Raw genomic sequence first — 16,064 nt, forward strand, 5'->3', positions numbered from 1 at the left:
TGATAATTCAGCTGAGAGACTTAGGTTCCTTTGGGGAAGGCTGAGGGATGCAAAAGTAGGAATTTGGCTAAGCAGTGGTGTTAAGCACCCACTCCAAACGTGCCCTGTCCAGGCGGCTCCTGGTGTCAGCACCCACAGGAAAGCATGGAAGTGCCCACTCTAAATGCTCCCTGTCAAGGTGCTTCTTGCTCTCTGCCTACAGAGTAAGGCATGGAGTACCCCCTCTAAATGTGCCCTGTTGAGGTGGTTCTTGGTCTCAGCATCCAAAAAGAAACACTCTAAAGGCCCCCTGTTGAGGTGCAAGTTTGGGACAGACTTGGTTGGATTTGGAGTCTGCGAAGGCAGCTGCCAGAAGAAACCCAAACTGCTGTGCCTCCAGCCAGCTGATCCTGGGGCTCCTTTGAAACACCTGCTCCAGAAGGGAGAAGGGTGTGCAGAAAGCCTCTGAGAAGTCCATTCCTGCAGGAGCAACAGCAGCTTTAAGCCATGGCCTATGCATCCAGAGAGATGCATGGCATTGGTATGCCAAAACTATTCCCCTGTGGGTTGGTTTTTCTTGGCAGACTTGGGCTACTAATGGCTCAGCTGAAACAAAGCTGCCCTGGAAGGGTGAGCTGCATAGCTTCACTTATTCAGGAATCAGGACACCACCAGTAATTAATTACCATCCATGATTAAATCCCAGTGCACAAGGAGTATGTCAGAGTCTGAAACTGAGGGCAGCATGGTGCCACCACTAAAACCATGAAGCTAATTAAGAAGCATCAGGCTGTGGTGGGCACAATGGGTTAGCCTGGTAAGCAAGAGAGGAGACTGCAGAGCCAGCAGCAGCCAGAAGCCACCACAAGACAAGAGGCTGCCAGATCTCACCTATTGTTTTTGCAGTGTGTCACCAGAAATGTCTAAGTTATGCAGCTGGCAGCCTGGCAGAGACATTCTGCAGGGCTGGTGAATAATTCAGGAGGGAAGTACATGAAGCACTTCAGAAATGCAACTGTCTGTATAAGCACAGCCTGAAAACCAGCCTCTAGAATGTTGTGCCTTTACCCACTGCAAGCTCCAGACTTCTGCTTTTTTTCACCTTCATTTTGAAGGTGTTGAAACCTGTAAGGAGGAGAACCCATTTCAACCAGACCTCGGTGCAGCAGCACTCAACCTGCCAGCCTCCACAGGCACACAGTGAGCTGAAGCAACCCAGGGACTGCAGCCTCAGCTTTCCTGCTCCATGCACAATGCCACAGCCAGGAGAGACTCCCAGCTCTGGTTTCTCTAGACTTGTCTGACCAATGGACCAGAAGACTACCAACACTTCTGCTGTTTGTACTCATCTCTGCCCTTTGTTCCTTGTCCTATCACTGGGCACCACCACAAAGAGCCTGGCACCTTCATCTTGGCACAGATACTTACAGACACTGATCAGATCCCTTTCAGCTTTCTCCTCTCCAGACTAAACAGTCCCAGGGCTCTTAGCCTTTCCTCATAGCAGAGATGTTCAAGTCCCTTCATCACCCTCCTAGGCTCTGTTGGACTCTCTTCAGCAGATCCTTGACTCTTGAATTGGGAAGCCCAAAACCAGACCCAGTATTCCAGGAATGGTTTTGCCAGGGCAGAGCAGAGGGAGAGAAGAACCTCTCTAGACCTGCTGGCCATACTTTGATGCCATGATGCCCACCAGGACACTCAGGTCTTTCTCCATGGAGCTGCTTTCCAGCAGGATGATCTCTAGTCTGTACTGGTGCCTGGTGTTATCCCTGCCCAGATGCAGAACTCCTATTGAACTTCATGAGGTTCTCCCTTCACCCAGCTCTCCAGCCTGGTCAGATCTTGTGGGATGGCCTCACAGCCACTGCATTTCCCTCTCCTGGTCTAGAAACTTAGCAGCTAGGACAGGGTGGTGAAACCTCACTGGAGTAACTTCCCCACCAGCATCTGCTGTGCCAGGGAAGGGACTGGAATGGCCTGTTTGCAGTTGCCTGTAATCACTCATTCCCAGCAGGCACAGTAAGCAAAGTGAAGCATTACAAGAGCACAATCTCATTCTTATTCTCTAATTAGCAGTGTAGTTAATTAGTGAGGGGAAAAAAAAGAGAGCTCACTGTTTGTCAATATGTGCTCCAGTTGGCAAAACTAGCAAGCTATGCATTTATTTCAGCTTCCAAGCCAAATGTACTCCTGATTTCAGTGGCTGCAACTCCAACCCTACTGAAGTCAAATGCAATGTTCCTATTTATACCTAAAGAGCTTCAGCTTTGTGCAAGCCCTGGGCTGGCCCAGTGGAACAGCAACCTGCCACCTAAAGTTCAGAGGCTCCTGCAGCCCCAGGGGGGCAGTCACACAGCCTAGCTCTGGACACAGAAAGCTTAAGTCAGTAGAAAACAGATTCCCCTGCAGAGTGGCTCAGAGCAAGCAAACAAGCCAGGTGTCAGCAGGGATGCTCTGGAGAAGCTCAACTGCTCCCCACTGACAGCAGGCAAAGGTCAGTGCCCCGTGCCTAAAGCTGGCCCTGCTCAGTCCCACTCTCCCCATGGCAGCAAACAGTGACAGAGAAACTGTGCAGGGCTCTCTGGAGAGTTCACCTTGAGCTGAGCAGAAGCCCAGTGCCAGATGCTGAGTTTCAGAAAGGAGCTCTGTGACTGAGCTCTTCAGCATCCAGAGCACTGCTACATTTCAAGGGAGCTGGGCTCAGCAGAGACAATGAGCACCCCCCAAGGGAAGTGTGACACAGGGATCCATCAGGCACTCTCAGTGCTCCTTAGGCACTCTCATCCCACTCTGGAGCAGAGGTTGGGGTGAAGAGGGGCTGGAGCTCTGGGGCTGTATTTAGATGCTGATGCCCAGGCAGGCTGCTGCAGCTGCTCCTGCAGCACTGTGGTATTTAAACCTGCAGGTCTGAATAGTGCCAATCAAACCCAGGCAAGTTTTGTTTTCCTACTTCTTAGGCCAATCCCCCTCCCTCTGAGTGAGAAACCTCTCACCTGGGAAATAGAGCTGTGCTATTCTCTCCTCCAGCAGCTCCTGGCTTTTCTGAGGGAGAGGAGGTTGGGACTCGGAGGCGCTGAACTCCGGGGTCAGCACACGACGTGCCTCTGTCTGCTAAGCCACACTCAGTGCTTTGCAAGGGAAGGGAAAGTCTCACCTCATTATAACATGGCCTATGGGTGCCAAGTGCTCATCTTGAGATAATGAACTTTTTATTTTAATAGGCTTCATAATCAGAAGAGAAAGCTCCAGAGAGAAAGCGTGGAAGATGGAGGTGTTCCGCGGTGTTGCTGCCAAAGGAGAGCTCTGGCCGGTGGCTGGGTGAGAGAGACCATTCCAGGCCGAGAAGAGAAAGCAGCTGAAGGCAGTCAGCTCCCATTAGCATCTCCTGAGGAGCTAAGGAGCCATATGGAGTGTGTGCAGGCAGGATCTGAGGGTTCAAGCAGGGTGAATCGTTCATAAAACAAATCACTTATTGAAGCAGGGAAGGTTGGCTTTAATAGCTGCTCCTCAAGATGGGCTCTCAGTGATGGGCAGAGGAGTGAGGACTCCCCAGCAATGATGTGTGCAGCCTTGTGTTCAGCAAGCTGAGCACAAAACTAGCCCAAGATTTCCCAGTAGCTCTCAGAAAAGAGCAAGCTGAACCTTGGGCTATTGATGTGCTGGTGGAGTGAAAAACTCTTCTCTCAGTAGACATTATTAAGGAGGCAACTGGGGTCTAAGGTGATGAATTAGAAATTCAAGGAAGGGCTTCAGAGCTCAGAAAGAAGTCAGACATTTGGGTATGAAAGCTCCAAGCAAAGCAGTGAGAAATTTAAAGGCCAGCGCTCTGCAAAGCAGCCACAGAGCCTTTTTGGGCAGCTTTGTTTCCAGCACACCCGTGATGGGATTCCTCCTGCTCTGGCACTTCAACACCAGCTGAAAGCAAGCCCCAGACCCTCAGTGCTGCTGGGCAGCCAGGAACCTACCTTCCCATCTTCAGTGTAGACATTCTCATTGTAGCCTTTCACTATGGTCCTGTCAATGAAGAGGCTTCTCATCACCACTATCACTTTCAATACTTTTCCTAAGGTAACCTGGAAAGCACAAGAGAAGGACAAAGTGAGGAGGGGGGAAAAAACCCAACCCCCAAACACAAAACAAGCTGAAGGAGAATGGATGGTGTCAAGTTAACAGCTTGAAGTTGATGCAATTTCAGTTTTCAATATTTTATAGGAGAGACCAAAACACAAGATCTAAGGCCCTGGGTTTATGAAGCAGAGGCAGGCTGGGAAGTGCAGAACAAACAAACAATTCATTTGCAACTGAAAAGGTACAAATTCACACAATTCCATGCAAAAAATGCAGGGATGACACTGCCAAGCAACTCTCTCCAATTTATTAACACCACAACTCAATAACTTGTCAAAAACCACCAGCAAATGTGATTATTTTCAGTGGATTTGATCTTCTCCACTTAGAGGGGAAAAAAAAAACACCATAGAGAAGCTGAAAGCAGAATCAGAGCCTTCTAATGCTGGCTCTGAAAAGGAGTTGGAGGGAAAACAGTGTAGGCCTAATGATAAAGTGAAATTATTTAAAGGGAAACTACAGCTAAGAAGGGGAAATGTGACATTGGCAAAGGCTTCCTTTTCTTCTCTGCAAGTGGTAAAAGCAGAAAGAATAAAAGTGGCACCATGAAGAAGCTCTTCCCCATGAGGGTAGGGAGAGCCTGGCACAGGTTGCCCAGGGAGGTGGTGGAAGCCTCAGCCCTGGAGGTGTCTGCAGCCAGGCTGGAGGTGGCTGTGAGCAGCCTGCTGCAGTGTGAGGTGTCCCTGCCCATGGCAGGGGGTTGGGACTGGCTGAGCCTTGAGGTCCCTTCCAGCCCTGACAGTTCTGTGGACAACTGGCTGGGACAGGGATCTGCTGAGAACTGACTCTCAGGAATTCAGACACCAACCATGTGTGGGGAAAGGAAGCAAGAGGAAAAGCAGCCATTTCAAAGAAAGAAAGGAAGAAATCTGATCAATGGAAGAGCACAAAGGCTGCCCCCCAGCCCCCAGCTCTCTGGGCAGTATTTGCTGCCTCCACACGCTCCCTTCTTCCCTCACGTTCCACACCCATGGCATCTCACATCGCTGCTGCCAGGTAGAGAAAGAGAAATCAACAGGATGAAGCTGATCTGAAGCCTGTGTGGGATGTTCCTGAAAGTCCTCAGAGTGAACAGTGGAACAAAACAAGTTGAGAAAGCCCAACTTTGGCACTCCAGCTCGCTGGAATGTATTTCTTGCTGGCCTCAAACCTCCCCACGAGGTTTACCTGCACCAAGGCTTTCCAAATGCTTCTGCATGAGCTCACTGCCTTTGCCTTTTCCCAAGTCCTCTGTTTTCACACCCTCCCAGTGATTCACTCCACACTTTCAGAACCTGTCACAGCCATCCAGACCCTGTCCTTAAACGAGTACCAGAACTGTGAGCTCCCTAAGGAGGCTGCAGTGAGATGGGGGTTGGTCTCTTCTCCCTTGTATCAGGCGATAGCAGAGGAAATGGCCTGAAATTGTGCAGGGGAGCTTTAGGTTGGAGATGAGGAAGAATTTCTTTGCTGCAAGAGTGGCCAGGGATTGGCACAGGCTGCCCAGGGAGGTGGTGGAGTCCCCATCCCTGGAGGTGTTCCAGAAACCTATGGCCATGGCACTTGGGGCTGAGGTGTAGTGGCCATGGTGGGGGTGGGGTTGATGCTTGGATTTGATCTTTGAGCTCTTTTCCAACCCAAACAATTCCATGGCTCTACAAAGCCTCTGTTGTTGCAATCTCAGCTTGGACAGCATTCAAGGGGGTCCTGCCCAGCAGCAGGGGCAGGCAGGCATGGTGCTGATGAAGAGCAGAATGCACTGCAGCTTTGGCCAGGTCGGTGCTGGGCTGCCTGAATTAGCTCTTGCAGGTCTCTGGCACCGCAAGCACGAAGGTTTCCTACTCTGTGTGGCTGCTTTGATGTGGGATTCCTGGAGGTGTTAAAACTGGCTGGAAGAGAGATCAGGACTTTCAGCTGCTTTTTCAGACCTATCATTAGTTAAGCCTGACAGAAGGAGAAATTCTGTAGGACCAGGTGTAGCTCAGAGGAATGACAAGTTCATCATTCTACCGACACTGAAAGAATGAGGCTAGCAGCACAGAGGCTGAGCAGCAGGCTGCCACTAGGCTGGGGGATGCTGTTAAGATCTGGCAGCCCAGAGTACACTCCACAGCTATTTCCAGGGCAAAGCACATCCCAGATGGTGCACAACAAATGGGATATCATTTATTTTTTCCCCTCTAATAATCCAGACTCAGACCTGTTTGCAGGACTTAATGGTTTAGTTCACCTCAACCACATCACACAGCTCCTATTTTCCAGCAGACCATTTTCTTTCAGTGCCTGCTCCACTCAGCTAACTGGAGTCTATGTGCAGGAAAGATCTATGGATGGGATATAATTTACACCTGTGTCCCTACAGCTCACCTGAAAGAAGGTAATAAAACCCTAATGGCTCTGGGCAAAAGGCAATTTGCTGGTTCTAGTCCCAGCTCCACTTGCACAGGTCTCTCCTGCAGGTCAAGCCTCACCCAGGTGGACCCTCATCACCAGGCACTGCAATGTGCCTGCTCTGCTCAAGAGCAGCCTTGAGGAGAAGGACCTGGGGAGTGTTGGTTGCTGAAACACTCAGTATGAGCTGGCAATGGGCACCTGGTGCCCAGCAGGCAGCTGTGTGCTGGCTGCATCCAAAGCAGGGAGAGCAGCAGCACAGGGAGGGGATTCTGCCCCTCTGCTCTGCTGAGACCTCACCTACACCACCACATCCAGTTCTGGTGCCCCCAGCACAAGAAGGTCCTGCAGCTGCTGGAGAAGGTCCAGGAGGCCACAAAGATGATCAGAGGGCTGGAGAACCTCCCCTGTGAGGACAGGCTGAGAGGGTTGGGGCTGTTCAGCCTGGAGAAGGCTCCAGGGAGACCTCAGAGCAGCATTTCAGTATCTGAAGAGGCTCCAGGAGAGCTGGGGAAGGAATTTGGCAAGGGCTGGGAGTGACAGGATGAGGGACAATGAAGCTTGAGGAGGGGAGATTGAGACTGGAGATTAGGAAGAAATTCTTGACAGTGAGGGTGGGGAGAGACTGGCACAGGCTGCCCAGGGAGCCTGTGGATGTCCCCTCCCTGGAGGTGTTCCAGGCCAGGCTGGATGAGGCCTGGAGCAAGCTGGGCTGGTGGGAGGTGTCCTTGGAACCAGCTGATCCCTGTGGTCCCTTCCAACCCTGACTGACACTATGGTACTATGCTATGATACTCTGACCTTGGGGGGAGCCCCTCCCAACCCATTCTACAACTCCCTGTCCCTGCACTTCCACAGAGAGCAGCTGAAAGGAGCTCCTTTGCTTACACCAAGGAGCCTCCTTTCAGTCATGGCCAAGAGGCAACAATTTCCTTCCTAAGCCAACCTTCTCCTATTAAATCTCAGCCTCTGCTGTCGATATCCTGTTAAGGCAGCACTTGGCTTTGGGAGACTTTGCCTGAAGGATGCATGCCAGCTCCTCCTTGATGGAGCAAACTTGAATTCAAATCAATACATGGCCAAGGTCACTTTTAAAATTCAATTAATATGAATGGGGGAAAAAAAAATATCTAAAATACAATAATAATAATACAAAACATATGCCCCAGAGCCGGGGGAGCTGGAAATAGGAACAGCTGTGAGTGAAACAGAAGCCCTGAATCAGGCAGAGACCTCCAAGAGCATCCAGTCCAGCCTATCACCCAGCCCTATCCAATCACCCAGGCCATGGCACCAAGGGCCTCATCCAGGCTCTTTTTAAACACCTCCAGGGATGGGGACTCCACCACCCCCCTGGGCAGCACATTCCCATGGCCAATCTCTCTTGCTGGGAAGAACTTCTTCCTAACATCCAACCTAAACCTCCCCTGGCACAGCTTGAGACTGTGTCCTCTTGTTCTGGTGCTGCTTGCCTGGGAGAAGAGCCCAACCCCCACCTGGCTACAACCTCCCTGCAGGGAGTTGGAGAGAGCAAGAAGGTCTCCCCTGAGCCTCCTCTTCTGCAGGCTAAGCAACCCCAGCTCCCTCAGCCTCTCCTCCCAGGGCTGTGCTCCAGACCCCTCCCCAGCTTTGTTGCCCTTCTCTGGACACCTTCCAACAGCCCCCCTGATGGTGCTCCTTGTGTTTCCAGAATCACCTCACCCTCTAGTGCTCCATATCTGTTGTGCAAGGGCAGCTGAGCAGGTGAGAGAGGCTGGAAGAGGGTTTTTAGGGCTGGGCAATAACAATCTTCCTTCTAAACTTCCTTTTAACTCAAACCTTCTAAATTCAGCCACTTTAAGTCATCCTTAAATCCCTTGCTTCCCAAAAAAGCAAGCTCCAGCTGAAGAAGGTAGGCCAGGCAGCAGCTGAGTGAAATCTCCAATATGATGCAGCTCTTCTTTTTTTGGGGACAAAGATATATAAAATAAAAGAGAATTGAATCAAATAAAAGAGAATAAAAAAAAAATCTCCCTGAAATATCCCAGTTTTAAAAATATTTTGTCTATCACTAAGATAATTCTCCAAGAGCATCTGACAGGAAGCTGTGTGCCAGGAAAGGGGGAAGGGGGGTGGGGGGGGAAACAGAATAATCAGGGAGAATTGGTGGAGAGGATTTCTTTGTCAGACTGCTCCAAAAGTTCCCATTGAAAGTCACTGAGGGTTGGGGACAGGAGCTAAGCACCTCTGCAAGTCAGTCAGGATCAGGGCTGAGATCAAAATCCATTTCCCAGGCCACAATCCTGCTGGGAGGAAGGGGAGGAAGCAGCTGGAGATTTCCTCCCCCCCTTTCATTTCGCCTCCCCACTGAAGCTGATACCACATGAAAAGCCCTTTCAGACCCAGCCTGAAGCAGGCATTAACAAACATTCCTTTTTCAGTTTTATTTAGAAGTTTGGTATTAGGAAAACCTTTGCTGACAGCACCAAGCTCCAGCACTCTGCAGAGGATTCCCCAAGCTCCAGATTTCCTCTCAGCATCCCAGGGAATTTGCTGCTGATTTGAGCTGCAGATGCTCTGCAATGCAGAGCTAGAAGGAAGCAAACCTTCTGGCTCATTCCAGGTGGGTACCTGCTCACCTGTGTCAAAACCAGCACAGGTTTGTGCCTGCTTTTTATTCACTTTGGAACCGGGCAACATCACACCAGAGATGGAAGCACACTCAGAGTGATTCCAGCAAGAGGCCAGACACCTGCTCTGTGCCATCCTCACTGCCTCTCTGAGCCCTCACCAAGTCACAGAATCAGGTTGGAAGGGACCTCAGAGCTCATCTGCTCCAACCTCCCCTGCCAGGGGCAGGGACACTTCCCAACTAGACTCAGCAGCTCAAGGCCTCATCCAACCTGGCCTTGAACACCCCCAGGCAGGAGGCAGCCACAGCCTCCCTGGGCAGCCTGGGCCAGAGTCTCAGCTCCCTCCTGCTGAAGAACTTCTTCCTCAGCTCCAGTCTGACCCTGCTCTGCCTCAGCTTCAAACCATTTCCCCTTGTCCTGTCTCTAGGCACCCTCATGACAAGTCCCTCTGCAGCCTTCCTGGAGGATCCCTTCAGGTACTGAATGCAGTCCCTGTTACAGGCTTTCCTCTGAGACTTCAGAGCATTCATACTGCAAACCACTTGAGGTGGCAGAGTGAGGACAGGCAAGGAGATGTGGCTCAGGTGATGCCACCCTGTGCTGAGCTCCCCACCTCAGGTACCCCTGAGATGTTGCCCTGCATCTTCTGGGATGGTTGAGTTTGGGATGCTCAAATGATAGGACAAGAGGAAATGGCCTCAAGTTGTCCCAGGGGAGGTTTCAGTTCATAGAATCACAGAATGCCAGCTTGGAAGGGACCCCAAGGATCATCTGGTCCAAACTTTCTAGGTCACAGCCTAGTTGAAATGAGCTGGCCCAGCACCTGCCAAGCTGAGTCTTAAAGCTGTCCAGTGTAGAGCACTCCACTTGGGAGATGATTCCAATGTCCAACTGTTCTCAAGGGGAACCATTTTCTTCTGGACTCCAATCAGAGTCCAGTTCCCCAGCAGTAACCTGTCCCCATCACCCCTTGCCTTCTCCATGGGACTCCTTGTAAAAAGGCAGTCTCCATCCACCCTTTACTCTGTGGTATTAAGGTCTCCCCTAAGCCTTCTCTTCTCAAGGTTGGGCATGAGGCACAATTTCTTCCCCAAAAGGCTTGTCAAGCCCTGGAACAGGCTGGACAAATGCCTGGAGAGGCTTCAAAGCTGTTTAGCTGTGGTTCTGAGGAACGTGGCAGTGCTGGGGTTGATGATCTTAAAGGTCTCTTCCAACCCAGCTGATTTGCTGATTCTACACAGCCAGCCAAAAGCTTATCCTCCCACTTGTGTATCTTCCTCATCAGCCCAGTGCCTGCACACCACCTTTCTATACATGGCAGACCAAGGCTTTGTATTAAACACAAAACCCCACCCAGACTTCCACCTCGTTATCTCTTCCCCTCTGTCTCATCTGCTGCTGCCATGAGCACTGCTCCATCCCTCACATGCTCATTATTCTTTAATGATGCCTATTTGTAAATAGCAAGAGAAGATGCAATTAAGCCATTAGAGTCTAAATAAACAACCATTCTAATTAGGTTCTTTACAAGGATTTCTGGCTTTGGGTGTGAGGGCTGGAATTTACCTTTCATTAGCTGATCCTAATTGCAGTGGTGCCTGAGGAAAAAGGCAGCACAGACTTAGGGCTTGAAATGGTTTCCCCACGTTAAGGAGGAGCTGCTGATCCTCCCCCTTGCTGCCATGGCAGGGCCTCTCCACAAGGGCAAGAACCTGGCACAGGATATTGGTCCTTGAGGCCACTCACACTGGTGGAAGGGTCAGGCTAGCCCAGCCTGGCTGCAGAGCAGGAACTGGACTCTGGCTCTTTTTTTTCCCCCACTCTAAATTACAGCAGAGAGGAATTTCTCAGGGAGGAAACCCAAGTCTGCTCTTGCAGAGCAGAAGCCTGTGGGAATACCACCACAGGTCTGCAAGGCTTGGGGACTGGAGAGCGACCCTGGGGCACTGGAACCCCCTGGAGGGCGCAGCACTGAGCAGGTTTCTCAGGGGTCTCTCTCTGCTTTTTCTACTCTTGCTCATTTTCCCATCACAAGACTCTTCTTCAACTTCCTTACTCTTACATCAGACAAGCAGGAGAGTAATTTACAATCTACTTGCCACCTCCTGCTCACAGAGAATCACAGAATGGTAGGGGTTGGGAAGGCCCTGCAGAGATCATCGAGCCCACAGTGCCTGCCAGAGCAGGCTCACCCAGGGCAGGTCACACAGCAACACAGCCAGGTGGGGCTGGAATCTCTCCAGGGGCAGACTCCACAACTTCTTTGGGCAGCCTGCTCCAGCACCCTCACAGCTCTCTACAGCTACCTGAGAGGAGGCTGGATGGAGTGAGGCTGATGCTGGTCTCTTCTCCCAAGTAACTAGAGATAAGTTGAGAGGGAATGGTAAAGTTGTGACTGGGGAGGTGCAGGTTGGACACCAGGAAAGACTTCTTCCCTGAGAGAGTGGGGAGGGATTGGCACAGGCTGCCCAGGGAGGTGGTGGAGTCCCCATCCCTGGAGGTGCTCCAGAAGCTGTAGATGTGGTGCTTCAGGATACAGTTTAGTGGTCAAGGGAGTTGGGTTACAGTTGGACTGGATGACCCTAAAGGCCTTTCCCAGCCTCAGGGATTCTGTGAGGTTTATCCCTTTACAACTCCTGGCAGCTGACCAACCAAATCTCACAAACACCTTAAGGAGTCCACAGTTCCCTCTGCTGCTGCTGCTGCAAATTAATTTAGCATCACCCTGTTATTAGAGCTGATACAATCTGTGTTCAGGCTTTTTTTCTTGGGTTGGTTTATGCATAGGGAGATTAAAAGATTAACTGGGGGGAGGGGGGAGGAAATCCCTGGTGAAGTTTGGGATTAAACAGCACCTTGAAATGCCACAACCAACTGTTTTTAGAAGCAGCTGAGGATTTCACCCAGCTCTGAAAGGTTTCAATTATTTCTGTGTTTGGTTTGTGGCCCATAAATCCAGAGCAATGAGCTACAATTGCTGGGTATGAATCTAAAGCACAAACCCCTCTGTATCACCTGGAGGAAAGCAGCAGCCTCAAAGGAGCAGGAGGCAGCAGCCTTTCAAGACACAGCATTGATGCTCTCAGGAACAGTTTCTTTTTCTTTCTGCTTCCAGTTCTCAGCTTCTGTGGAAGCTGTGCCCTGCTTAGGGAGAAGCCAGCTAAACACAAAGGTTCCCCACCAGAAAGGGCCAGCAGGCTCACATGGCTGCTAATGATTCCTCTTGAAACACCAGGAGGACCTTAGCCCACCAAAGGCTCAGCTCTGCAGCTGAGGATGGAAACTGGTTTCCATGTGCACATGGAGCTGGGGCTAACACTTTCTGGATTAAGGACTTTTCTTTGGTAACATCTTCAGCTCTCCTGAGGTTTCACAGAATCTCCCAGACATTCCCTTCCCCTTCTCCATCTCCTGCCAGACATTTGTAGGTTCCTAAAATATGCAGCCTGGTTAGCAGTGCCTTTGAAGAGGAACAGATCTCCTGTCTGGTCAATGATTGTGCTGGAAGATGCAACTAAACTGGGTTCAGGTTCAGACCCCTCACTAAAAGAAAGACAGCAAGGTGCTAGAGCAGGTCCAGAGAAAGGCAATGAAGCTGGTGAAGGGTTTGGAGAACAGTTCTGGTGAGCTGAGGTTGTTCAGTCAGGGGAAGAGGAGGACTGAAGGGAGACCTCATTGCCCCCTACAGCTCCCTGAAAGGAGCCTGGAGCCAGTCTTCTCCCTAGTAACAAGCGATAGGACAAGAGGAAATGGCCTCAAGTTGCACCAGGGGAGGTTTAGGTTGGACACTGGAAGAAACTTCTTCTCCCAAAGGGTTTTCAAAGCCTGGCACAGGCTGCCCAGGGAGGTGCTTGAATCCCTGTCCCTGGAGGTGTTTCACAGAGGCAGAGCTGTGGTGCTGAGGGCCATGGTTTGGCATCAGCCTTGGCAGAGTTAGAGAATGGTTTGGCTCCATGATCTTAGAGGTCTTTTCCAACTGGAAGCATTCCATGACCTCTGCACCCAAGACCTCCATGAGCAGCAGCAGGTATGCTGTGAATAGTCCCAGGGTGACAGCAGTTTGATACCAGACAGACAGTTAATTAACTCTGGACAAAGAGACCAGTTGTGAAATGCTTTGAGGTGGCCCCAGCACGACCTGCCTCGTGTGGTGCTGTGGCAAGCCCTGCTGCAGGGGAGCAGCTCCAAACCTAACCTGGGAGAAGCTCAGTGTGAGAAATCACAAGCACTGCAGAAACCTCCCTTCTGGGGGAGGTGCTCTTCACACTGCCCATCCTGCAGCACCTTGCACTGAATGATCTGGGGCTGAAAACAGCAAAAGCTTTCATAGCAGTCAGGGCCAGATGGAAAGTGCCATATTGGCAACATCAACTGAGACAGATGGGAAAGAAGGAAAACCTGCCTGGAAGAAGAAATGCTAAACCCATCACACAGGCACGTACAAAAATACTTCAAAAACAAGCTTTTTGATCTCTGATCCAAGGGAAAGATGCACAGCACTGCCTCAGTACAGGACCATGGTCCTGGAGCAATCATGCCCTTGATTTGGAGAGCAACAGCAACATGGAGCTGACTAAATTACTACTGCTTGTAGAAGGGGCTTCTGCAGCAACCTTCACTCTACCTAATCTCTTATCCTCCTCCTTCCCCAACTGGGCCTGAAGACTGAAAAGCATCAGCTGGTTTCTGACCTCAAAAAGCCACCAGAAGTGGAAGGCCCAAAGAAGAGCTCTAAGAGAATGGAAAGGGTTTAAAAGTAAAGGGAGTGAACCCCAAACATTTTACTACAGCAAACCAGTTTCTAAATACCGAAGTCAGCTTAAGAGGAAAGGCAACAACCTCCAAGACTTAAAACTTCTAAAGTCTGCACTGGTGAATTCAATTCTTTTCTGGAATTTAGTGTTCCACTTGGTGGATCCAACCACTGCACATGAAATGTTTCAATGCTGGCTGTCTACTTGAACCTCTGACTCAGTTAACCTCTTCAAAACCTGATCTAGTTGGGGGTGTCCCTGCTGACTGCAGAGGGGGGTGGACTAGAGGACCTTTGGAGGTCACTTTCAACCCAGACCATTCCATGATGATTCTATGATAAAGGAAAAATCCAGTACCTGAAAGGGGCCTACAGGAAAGCTGGGGAGGGACTTCTGACAAGGGCTTGTAGTGACAGGAAGAGAGGCAATGGATTGAAGCTGGAGGGGACAAGATTTAGACTGGAGATTAGGAAGACGTTTTTAGAGTGAGGGTGGGGAGACACTGGCACAGGCTGCCCAGGGAGGCTGTGGATGCTCCCCTCCCTGGAGGTGTTCAAGGCCAACCCTGAGCAACTTGGGCCCATGGCAGGGGGGTAAGAACCAGGTACCTTTAAGGTCCCTCCCAAGCCAACCCATTCTGGGACTCTGTGAACCCTGTGCTGCTGTGCTGAGTTTGTTTAAAACCTCATCATCACCAAGCAGCATTTCAGGAATGGTAACTCAGCCAGTTGAGAACTCCCCCTGCAGGGGGTTAGATGATGCAACTCACCAGCAGCATTGCTGAGGTCCCATTGGGCCTGGAGAGCTGGATGGACATCTCGGGGAACATCCTGTCGATGCGATTGATCACGTCATCCACGTACCTACCGACGGCAGCAAACAGCAGGGTTAGCAGCCAGGCTCCTGCCCACAGTGTCCACAGCACTCTCCTGAACCAAACCCTCTGACCACCTGCATGCTCTTCAAAACATGAATGCAGGCATAGGGCAGAAAGTCCTCAGTGAGAGGAAGCACACCAAAGCCTCTGCAAGATGCTTCAAACCCAACTGCCCTGCCCTTCAAACACACTCACTCCATTTAGGGTCCAAATCTGCCAGCCTCCAAGTCCTGCCTGCCCCTCAGGAGCTTGAAGGATACATCATCAAAATGACTCTTCCAGCATAGGAATCCCTGGGATGGCATCTCCTGACTCTCTTTTTGAGGAACTAAACAGGCAGAGGATTTATCAAAGTCTTCAGTCCCCTCATCATCTTTGTAGCCTCTGCTGGACTGTGGTAGTTTCCTGTCTCTCCAAGTAGGGAGATCAGAACCAGACCCAATCCTCCAGATGTGGCCTCCCCAGGGCAGACAGAGTGGGTGTAGAACCTCACTCAACCTGCTGGTCACACTCCTCTTAATGCATGATTGCAAAAGACCCATCCAAGACCCAGACTGCCATCAGCAGGAGATGGAGCATGAGGCTGACAGCCACTGCCACTCAGCCTCCGTCATCCAGGGCAGGCTTAGCTTGGACATCAGGAAGAAGTTCTTTACTATGAGGGTGGTGAGACACTGGAACAGGTTGCCCAGGAAGTTATGGACACTTCATCCCTGGAGGTGTTTAGGGCTGGGCTGGATGAGCAGCCTGGCCTGGTGGGAGGTGTCCCTGCCCATGACAGGGGAGCTGGCACTGGATGATCTCTCCTCCCACTCATCCAAAGGATTAGAAATAATCAGAAAGAAAACTCCAATCAAGAAGGTTCTCCTCACACAGTTAATTTTGTATCACTCTTCACAGGGCAGCTGACAAAAGAACAGAATGAAAACTAAACCCTTGAGGAACCAGGAGGATTTCCTTTGGGAAGGCTCAGAGCTTTTTATAGATTCATAGAATGGTTTGGGTTGGAAGGGACCTGAAAGATCATCCAGCTCCAGCCCTCTGGGACGGGCAGGGGACACCTTCCCCTGCATCAGCCTGCTCACAGCCTCATCCAACCTGGCCCTGAACAGCTCCAGGGAGGAGGCAGCCACAACCTCCCTGGGCAACCTGTTCCAGCATCTCCCCACCCTCACTTCTCTTCTCCAGTCAAGAAGATGTCAGAGAAAACCCAAGAGCAGTGTGACAGAAGAGCACTGCTGTGCTTATCATTGTTGTGCCCCTTTGCCTTCCTTCAGGCAGGCATCAGGGTGTCCTGAGGACTCATCAGAACAGAAGGATCCTTCAAAGATGAATATATTA

General features: G+C 50.8%; 1 protein-coding gene across 1 annotated transcript in view; it reads right to left on the reverse strand.

Moving 5' to 3' along the window:
• The window catches only part of MED27 (mediator complex subunit 27), a 98,067-nt gene that overhangs the window by 18,469 nt on the left and 63,534 nt on the right, over positions 1-16,064 (reverse strand). The window contains exons 4-5 of the mRNA XM_054174462.1: positions 14,616-14,709; positions 3,948-4,055 (exon numbers count right to left, since the gene is read on the reverse strand). Of these exons, the coding sequence (XP_054030437.1) occupies positions 3,948-4,055; positions 14,616-14,709 (202 nt within the window). The remainder of the gene's footprint in view (positions 1-3,947; positions 4,056-14,615; positions 14,710-16,064) is intronic.

Source organism: Dryobates pubescens, chromosome 29 (genome assembly GCF_014839835.1).
Source record: "Dryobates pubescens isolate bDryPub1 chromosome 29, bDryPub1.pri, whole genome shotgun sequence".
NCBI lineage: Eukaryota > Metazoa > Chordata > Aves > Piciformes > Picidae > Dryobates > Dryobates pubescens.